The 9,443-nt window shown below is 47.2% G+C and overlaps 1 protein-coding gene across 1 annotated transcript in view; it reads left to right on the top strand.

Annotated features, from left to right (window-relative positions):
- Positions 1 to 7,771, top strand: part of DNAJC11 (DnaJ (Hsp40) homolog, subfamily C, member 11) — a 12,946-nt gene extending 5,175 nt beyond the window's left edge. The window contains exons 4-15 of the mRNA XM_010085270.1: positions 235 to 363; positions 1,067 to 1,189; positions 2,013 to 2,086; positions 2,659 to 2,848; positions 3,236 to 3,321; positions 3,771 to 3,887; positions 4,869 to 5,024; positions 5,327 to 5,396; positions 5,519 to 5,576; positions 6,248 to 6,390; positions 6,840 to 6,969; positions 7,481 to 7,771. Of these exons, the coding sequence (XP_010083572.1) occupies positions 235 to 363; positions 1,067 to 1,189; positions 2,013 to 2,086; positions 2,659 to 2,848; positions 3,236 to 3,321; positions 3,771 to 3,887; positions 4,869 to 5,024; positions 5,327 to 5,396; positions 5,519 to 5,576; positions 6,248 to 6,390; positions 6,840 to 6,969; positions 7,481 to 7,506 (1,302 nt within the window). The 3' untranslated portion in view covers positions 7,507 to 7,771. The remainder of the gene's footprint in view (positions 1 to 234; positions 364 to 1,066; positions 1,190 to 2,012; positions 2,087 to 2,658; positions 2,849 to 3,235; positions 3,322 to 3,770; positions 3,888 to 4,868; positions 5,025 to 5,326; positions 5,397 to 5,518; positions 5,577 to 6,247; positions 6,391 to 6,839; positions 6,970 to 7,480) is intronic.
- The last annotated feature ends 1,672 nt before the right edge of the window (positions 7,772 to 9,443 follow it).

The raw sequence follows: 9,443 nt of genomic DNA, 5'->3' as shown, positions 1-9,443 counted from the left end.
TTCCTGCTGGAAAACTGCCTTTTATCCAGTTTATTTTATGATTTATATTGCTGTTTTAGAATATCGTAATCATTCATTGTTGTAAGAAATGCATTTTAGAGTGTGAAAGGTAATTGCAAGACAAGAAAAAACTGCAAAAAACTTGAATCATAGACAAGGATGCGCTGGCCATTTGGCCTGTGCATGTTGGCTGTTTGTTAATGCCCAGGACTTGTTTCACTTGCCATTCCTTAGGGAACAATTAGCGTTGGAATAGATGCTACTGACCTCTTTGATCGTTACGATGAAGAATACGAAGATGTGCCCGGGAGCAGCTTTCCCCAGATTGAGATAAACAAAATGCACATATCCCAGTCCATCGAGGTGAGGAGGGCGGACGGGGCTGCTGGTGCGGAGCGGCGCCTGGGCTCGTGGGGCAGCACAGGGCAAAGCAACGGCAAATGAAACACTGCTCGGGGGCTCTCTTGATTTATGGAGGGACACGACTACCAGCGTGGGTGGGAGGAGGAGGAAGCTCAGCTCCAGCAGGACTGCGTGCTGACTGCAGAGCCTGCGTTGGCACGACTGGTTTGTAGGCTACAGCGGTCCTGCCGTCCTGCTGGCAGGGAGGCCCAGTCCTGATTGGAAACAGGTTTTTAGTTCTCACTGAACATGGAGTATCTAGTGCATGAAAACAAACAGCGGACAGTTTTGAGGATGTGGGTAAGGAAAAGAAGGGGGAGTGTTTCCTCTGTCCCAGAGGGTTGAAGAAATTCAGTCTGCTAGGGAGACAGAAGGGTTTGCGGCTCAGGGTCAGTACTTCAATGTCGTGCGTTAAAGGTGTCACAAATGTCTGGTACTGAACGAGTTATCTCACTTTTTGCCATACTTGACCTTTGACTGCAAAATTTACAGCAAATGTGGCCACATGGTTCAAACACCTGGGCTTTGTGGACGACAAGGAGTCACCTGGAGCGTTGCCTGTCTGCGCTTACAGTCTCTGCCGTCAGGATATGTCCTTGCAGAACACGCGTTAAATGTGTGAATCGAGACCAGAGTAATTGGTAACAATTGGTTCGTCTTTCAGGCACCACTGACGGCCACAGACACAGCAATACTGTCTGGTAACCTTTCCACCCAGAACGGCAATGGAGGGGGATCGATTAATCTTGCTCTGAGACGAGTGACATCTGCCAAGGGATGGGGAGAGGTAACAGCTCTAGCTGTTCCGCCTTTTTGTATCCAGTCCATGGCAGGCTGCTTGGATTACACCTAGTGGCTGCTTTCTGCACCTTCCTTTTTGCACACTAGCTCCTGCTAAGCTGTTTCCTCAGCTTGTGAGAAATGGGAGTTTTCCTCTCCATAGACTGGAGGATTTTGTCGTGTTGGTAATACAGGAGCTTGGGGATATTGTCATGAGTCAGCCGACTAAAAAAGTTTTTTAAAACTCATGTAATACCCCTACTGGGGAGATACAGATATAGTAGGAACTGCTTTTGCAGGTTTTGTCGTGAGAAGTGTCAGGTCTAACACCTGCCTCTGTTACTGAGACTGAACGGCACCAAATAAAGGTTGAATATCAGCCCTGGGATCACCCAGCGTGGCGGGTGGAGCAGCAGGCGCGTTTGCAGGCGCTGAGACAGTGCAGCAGCAGAACTGCTGACAACATTGCTTTGGGGCTGTCCTGAGCAGGACTCATCCTCAGAGGGCAGCAGCCGAGCCTTGTTTGCCGTTTTGGGGCTGCGATGGGGGTGTTTTCTCCCTTTTCACTGGAGCAACCAGAGCAGGTGCTAGTAGCAGCAGTAGCCTGTAGCACTACAAAACTGGCTTTGTTTTACTGAGGAGGATCCCACTCAGTGAGACACCTCTTATTCTGAATGCAAAGCTATCGAAAAGAGAGGATGCTGAAATATGTGGTAAATGTTACTCAGACATGTAAAATGTCTGTGATGTAAGTAATGCTTGTGAAGTACTTTGTCACTGTTGTAAAACTATGTTTTCTTCTAACAATCTGGCATTGTGCATTTAAACAGTTGGAGTTTGGAGCAGGAGACCTTCAGGGACCTCTCTTCGGTCTGAAGATATTCCGTAATCTTACACCAAGATGGTAAATATTGGAAAAATGGTCTAATGGTTAATATTCCACGCTAAGGAACTAAACAGCTTGAATTCTCTTCCGTGCTAATTCTGGATTTGTTTTCTATCCTACAAAATAAGGTATTTCTTCTTTAGACTTAAGGTTGTGCTTTAGTTCTGATCAAAATGCTTATATTCTTTGTCCTTCATGTTCACACTTCCAGTTTAAGGAAGGCTTGTGTTCCACATCCTTAGCTTTATATTTTATCTTCTGTTTAGGCTTCTAGAAGCCAAGTGTGCCACCTCTACAGGAGACCAGGAATTTACCTGCTTAGGGCAAGGAGGGCAAAGGCTGAAAGGTAGCCCACTGCCTTGCCTGCAGTGCTATGGCACAGACCAGTAAACTAGGGCCTGACCCTGCCCTTCTGGAGTTTAAATTAGTTTTGAGTTTTCCCTGAAACCCTCAGGCATCATGCTCTTTGCAGGACAGTCTCTGCCCATTCAGCAAGGCTCCGTGGGAAAGGCTCCAAGGGAAAGAAGGAATTTGAAGCCATCTGGGAGCCTGTGTTTTACCACTGATGAGGCTTTCCTTATGTCTCCTAGTTTCATCACTACAAACTGTGCCCTGCAGTTTTCATCCCGTGGGATCCGCCCAGGCCTCACCACGGTCCTAGCCCGCAACCTGGACAAGAACACGATGGGGTACTTGCAGTGGCGCTGGGGCATCCAGTCAGCCATGAACACAAGTGTTGTCCGGGATACCAAGACCAGCCATTTCACCGTGGCGTTACAGGTGAGAGTCCTGCTGCTGTGCAGGGGACAGCGATACCACCCCGTGGGACAGAAGTGCCTCGGCTTCTCCGTCCCAGCAGTATTTTGGCTTGGAACTAGAGGATATCGGAGCAGTTGGGACTGTCTCATACGAACGTGTACTGTAGGTAGCCAGCTGTGCTTGGCAGTGCACAACCCTTGGCACTCAACTTTGTCATATCTAATGAGGATCAGCTCCGATTAGGTTCAGGGTGCGCAACACAGACTGCAGGGCTTGCAGGCTGTGATGATAAGTGGCAAGCGTTGCTGTGTTTTCTGTGCCACGTAAAGGATAAGAAAGGAAATTTGGGGGAACATTCAGTGGTGGCTCAGAGTACGTTTTCATACATCTGTGCCTCTTGTATTTCAGCTGGGAATCCCCCATTCGTTCGTGATGGTCAGTTATCAGCATAAGTTTCAGGATGAGGATCAAACACGAGTGAAAGGTTCTGTCAAGTAAGTGTGCAAGAAGAAATTCATATTGCTCACAGCCTGAAGAATCTGTCCTCGTGCTGTTGTAGGCCTCCAGGTTCCACACAAATCAAATGCTTCTGTGGTCTTTGGGAATCTGCTTTTCATCAGTTAAATCTGGTAAATGCTGAAGTCAGTGTCTTGGAGGCTTAGCTCTGTGTGCCTCTTCAAATCAGTGGAACTTAGAATACTTGTGTGCAATATCTCTGTACCATCACCAGTAAGAAAGCCAAAAGTTCTTGTAGTCTGCTCACTACTTCACAAGCTGAAAAGGCAAATCTCATCTTACAGGTACACTGGGAATCTTCCAGTAGCCAACATCGGCTGCACACAGATATATTTCCATGTTTTACTTGTTGGGAAATTACAGGATTCAGTAAAGAGAAGTTCAAGAGTCTTCCCTGTCTTACCAGTTTTTGGTTCTATCGTTCTAGGGCAGGTTTCTTTGGGACCATAGTGGAGTACGGAGCAGAGAGGAAGATCTCCAGGCACAGCGTTCTAGGAGCCACCGTCAGTGTTGGTGTTCCCCAAGGAGTGTCTTTGAAAATCAAGTCAGTTCAAGATTACAACTCTAGATTGCAGAGGCTGACCGTAACCTGTGTTATTCTATTTCCAGTATTCAGGTGGGAAGGTCCCAATCTTAGGGCAATGCAGGTGTATTGGTACACCGCTGGGAAAGGTCACAGTGACCTCACCTCTCACACAAGCAGTGCCCATTGGAAGCAATGCGTGCCTTCTGCTGGTGTTGCTCTGAGCCTGAGCCACTCTTTCAGGACTAGTCTGTGTGTGTAGCGAAATATTCTGAAAAAACAGCTTAAAGTAAAATTTAGAGCATTATGGTAAGTGGATGGAAGATTTCCGAAAATATTACTAGTAGAAATGGATTTAATTGCATTCTGTTTTTAACACTGTACACAAGCATATACTTGACTTAGTGAATTATCGTTAACTAATACAGGTGATTATAGTGTTGATAAGACGCAGTTCCCAAGGAGGGGCAGGACTCAAGGGGTTCCTGTACTGTTGTGCATTTTCAGTTGGTGCCCGCAGAGGGCGTGCCAGGATGCAGAAACCGTAAAGACGTGAAGCTCTCTGGCCAGAGAAATCTTGATGTTTTCTGAAATAAATATAAGCATCAGAAAACTACTAATGTTCTCATTCCCTGAAGGCACATGCCAGTGTTGTGAACATAGGCGTTCTCTATAAGCTTTTTTTTTTCTCTTGATGATGGTGTTGGTCCCTTTCCCTGGTGAAATTAATGACCAAATAAATTCTCCTAAGGTTAAAAAAACACTTTAGAATGGCCAGGTACTGTCACAGGAGATGTCTGCTACATACAAGTCTGGCTATGGGTGGTGTCAGCTGACTGTCTGACCATTGTCTTGTTTCGGTTTATCAGATTTTCACCTTCCTGAGCTCATACTCATCTCTCCTTTGGTTCATCAGCACACACTGCTGCTGAGTGTACATCATCAAGCACATTCAGCGCTGCATCTCCCCTGACCTGTCACTCTGTTCTGTTTGTGTTCCAGGTTGAACAGGGCTAGCCAGACCTACTTCTTCCCTGTCCACCTAACAGATCAGCTGCTTCCCAGCGCTGTGTTCTATGCCACCGTGGGACCTCTAGTTATTTACTTTGCCATGCATAGGCTAATCATCAAACCCTACCTCAGGGCACAGAAGGAGAGGTGAGCTCGCAAGACTGTTTTAAATTCAGAGCTGGGAAGTCCCTCCCAAGTGCTTCTGGGGGCCCAGTGCCACAGCTGGGACATCCAGCTGAGGCACTGTGCTTCACTACATCATCAGCACTACCAAATTCTGGAAGCCTACAAAAATATCTTGAAAGGTGGGGAAGAGCCTTAAAACTGAGCTCGTTTGTGTCAGGTTGTGGGTCAGTTGTTATTGGGGTGGGTAAGCAGACATCTGCCACTTTGTGGCTGAGTCCCATCCACTGACGGATCCTGATGTGGTGTTGGCTTCATTGTGCCAGAGAGCTGGAGAAGCAAAGGGAGAGTGCAGCCAGCGACGTCCTTCAGAAGAAGCAGGAGGCTGAAGCTGCCGTAAGTCTTTCTTGTAACTAAGTCCCTTAGTTAAAGGAAACTGTTTTGACTCCAGGCTTTTCTCTTTTGGACACAGCATCTGGCACTGCTTGATTTTTGCTCTGCCCCTTGTGTTGTGACAGGTCCGGTTGATGCAAGAGTCTGTCCGGAGGATAATTGAAGCGGAGGAAGCAAGAATGGGTAAAGATCACCACACCATTTCCTTGTTCCATAACTTTGGAGAGAGGAAGGAACAATACAAAGGCTGGGTGGTTGAGGGAGAGAAATACAAGGTATCATTTCGTCATTTCCACTCCTAATGAAGCACAGCGTAATTGCTGTTGCGCAGGTAGTGAGGAAGTTCCGTTATGATTTTCTTATGGTGCCTGAGCTTAGTAGGGATCCACTGAGTATTGGGACTTGCTGTGAGGTGGATCAACAGGCTGAAGACAACAGTCTGGATCCCCCTCTCCACAGAAGGTAGGTGTATGTAAGTACGTGCAAAAGTTACAGCCTGAAGTTTAGGTCTCACTGATCTCTAGTTTACATGATTTGCTCCTGGATCATAATGGAAATCTGATTTTGGATGTTTGCCAGCAATTTCCAAGAGAATGTTCCGAAGTGAACTGACATCCACTTGGACTGTCACATCAGCGTGGCACTGAAGTCATGTCCTTCTGTCCTAGCGCTGAAGATTGCTAACAAACACCCAAGCAGAAGTGTTCTTCTGTCTTGGGAAGCATGGCTCCAGGCAGAGAGAGTTTAAATATCATTGAAAGCAAAAGAAAGTGCGGGATGGTCTGTTCATCAGTGTCTGCCTCGCTGTCAGTGGGAAGCCTTTCATCCCATCTGTGATTTCATGTGAAATGCAGGTTTGATTGTGGTGAACGCCTGGTACGGGAAGTTTGTTAATGACAACAGCAGGAAGAATGAGAAGGTGAAAGTAATAGATGTGACAGTGCCCCTGCAGTGCCTGGTGAAGGACTCCAAACTCATCCTTACAGAGGCATCCAAGGTATGTGACTGTTCTGTCAAAGCCCAGACCCAAGGGCTCAAACACAATGACTCAGAATTTTGATTGATTCCCCCCCTGCCAGGATTCCCCCAGTGTGCTTGGAGCTAGTGAGAGCAGGTCAATTCACAGAAGCCATGTACATACCAACTGTTGTGAACCTCCAGGAGCTTCTGTTTCTCTGGGTGTTTCCAGTGCCAAAGGAACAGTGTCTCTGTGCATGTTACAGACTCCAGGGCTGTACACCAGAAACTTCCCACCCTGATGCACTCTTTTCTGCATTTAGAACTTGCCACTGCGGAGACAATTCCTTATCTTCTCTCCTCTCGTTGGCAACAAAACTCCTGGTTTTTTAATGACACCTGGTTCTGGCACTAGTGAATGGTTTTGGTCGGTTGGAGGGCTGTGAGAGTCCGTTTCCTGATGCTCAGTCTGTCCTTCTCTGGTTCAAGGCTGGGCTGCCGGGTTTCTACGACCCCTGCGTGGGTGAGGAGAAGAATTTGAAAGTGCTTTATCAGTTCCGAGGCGTTCTACACCAAGTGATGTCAGCGGACAATGAGGCCCTTAGGATACCAAAGCAATGTAAGTAGCAAGAACTGCTCCGCTTCGTCCTTGAGGAATCAGGGCAGGATTGCTTCAGCTCTGTGGTGAAGCACACAGGACTGGGACTTTGGGGTTCAGAACTGGGGTTACTAAAGGGGACTGACCATGATGTGCCTCTGGAGCATGAGCTAAAAGATCTCGGCAGTACCGCTGCAGCTGTTTGCACCATCTAACCTTATAACATTTTCCCTGCCAGAATAATTTTGTGGAACCGGTATCTGCTAGTGACAAGTTTTACTGGTAGCCCCGTAGGTCTGGGGAGTTGGCTAAAGGGCACCAACCTCATGTTTACTCTAGCCCAGCTCCCTGGCCCAGTTTCAGAAGCACACCCACCTTACAAAGCTTCCATAAGTACACTGGAGGTGTACATGAATCGTGTTCCATTAGAAGCCAGAAAGGTTCCGCCTCTCCCTGGTGCGGTGGTAAGTCCAAGCCAGGATGTGCCCTGTCCAACAGTGGTGTGTACCTGTGTGTTGTTCTCATTCGACAGCTCACAGAATCGATGCGGATGGCTAATCTGGTGTGCGTGTCCGAATCAGAACCTGGGTCAACGGAAACTACAAACCTTCCCCTGGACGCTATGAGTTTGAACAGAGACATTTTTATTTTTACTATCCGTGTAGCAGGCGGTGTACTACTGGTTGTGTTAGGAGACAAAAGGAGAGAACCTGCCTCCATAGGTGGCTCCAAGGCAATACTTCTCTGAATTGTGGCTCAGTAACCAATAAAGCAACGTGACTCCGAATGTCCAGTGCTTTCTGCCGAGGTTGTGTGAGCGGGCGCTGAGCACCACCCGTTGTGCAGCCACGTCTTTCCTGCTGCGATTTGGCTGCAGTCTGTTTGTGTAGTCTCACATGTATCTTCTTGCACTGAGCAGGGAAGAAGACCTGTTCTCACTTCTCCACATACTTCCTGGGGTAGGGAAGGTAGCTTTTCCTGCCCCTGAGGGGAAGTTCAGTTCTCTCACCACCTCCTGGAAGGCCTCTGTGTAAGTCCTTTTGTTGGAAAGAGGACAGAGATTGTTTTCCATCTCAAATCTGTATTTGAAATGCACTTGTTAAGAACAAGTATGCTTGAAATTAAGTTCATTGCCTTCTGTAGTAACATGGACCTCTTCAGCACTAATCCATCCAGCTGCTCATTTCAAACGCTGCTCTTCCAGAGAAGGACACGGGGTGTAATAGTCTTATTAATTGTTCTCCCACCTAGAACCACATGCTATCAAGGTTTTAAAGAAAGGAGGAAAGCAAGTACGGGAGAAGGACAGCAATTCATTTCATTTGATTCTGACGCTGCAGCTATTTCTTGAGGAACTTAGTTTATACAAGTAAGCCAGCCCAAAGTGAGGAGAGATGCCAAATGGGTAAAGAGCTGGAAACGCAAAGCTGAGCTGCCCTTTCTAAAAAGCATCAGTTCCAACATAAGTTCATTAGATTAATCTTGCACAGAAGCCGTGCCTGTGATCTGCCAGCCAAAAGGGCAGTGCTGCTCTAGTGACAGCGCAGATGGAAACGGCAGCCTTGCAGCATCCACCCCACGCTGCGCCCGTCAACACTGCCGCGGCTTTTCCCAACAGAACAGGGATAATCGTGGCTGTTTCCCAGTCACAGTTCTGCTCTCGGTGAGTCCTACAACAGCCTCCATTGCTTACAAGTGAGAGACAGAGGGGAAGAAAAAACGTATCTTGGCAGTGCGTCGTTGTTCTTGACAACTGCCACCATAAATCGTTTCCTAGTACACACCTGGCCCCTCTTCGGTGAAACTGTGGTTCTCTGTGCTCAAGTCATTGTAACAGGAGAAGTAGATTTCCAAAAGGAGATTACTTGAGACAGTCTGAAGGAGATGCTCCTCCTGCTCTGAAAAAACAGCTTCATACGATTGAGGGGTGTCCCCTTGTTTTTATTAAAAGGAAGGCAAAACTCTTTAGTTGTGACCAGCCCCAGTGCAGGATTTTATTTCACGTGCCACCAGTGTTCTGTTGATCTGAGATTAAATGTAAAATGTGCAATAAATTCTATTCAGATGAAAAGTAGCCCACATTCCCTTGGCATCCTCTTGAAAACAAACTCGTGAAAAGCCAGGGTTGCAAGTTTTGTAAATGTAATCACACCCTCTCTCATGTCCTGCATATTGACCTCTTTTGATCTCTTTTATGTGTATCCAGGCACCAGTTCTGCTCTAAAAACTGTCTAACCTTCCTCCCGTGCAGCTCAAGCAGGATGTTCATACCTGTGGACGGCTCAGCCGCTGGGCCAGGGCTCGAGTCAGGCAGGTGCTCTCCTTTTCCCCCTCCACGCTCTCTCCCCCCAGCACCTCAGCATCACCTTTTTGTCTAATTGCAACAAAGTTTGTGCACAGGTCCAATGAGCCTTCACTTTGCACTTTGAACATCTGAATTTGTGACTCTCATTAAAGTAAAAGCCCTGACAGAATCACAGAATCACAGAATCACA

This window comes from Pterocles gutturalis, unplaced genomic scaffold (assembly GCF_000699245.1).
Source record: "Pterocles gutturalis isolate BGI_N339 unplaced genomic scaffold, ASM69924v1 scaffold47490, whole genome shotgun sequence".
In the NCBI taxonomy this organism is placed as follows: domain Eukaryota; kingdom Metazoa; phylum Chordata; class Aves; order Pterocliformes; family Pteroclidae; genus Pterocles; species Pterocles gutturalis.
Note: the sequence above shows the minus strand (reverse complement) of the source record. Positions and strands in the feature narration are given on the sequence as shown.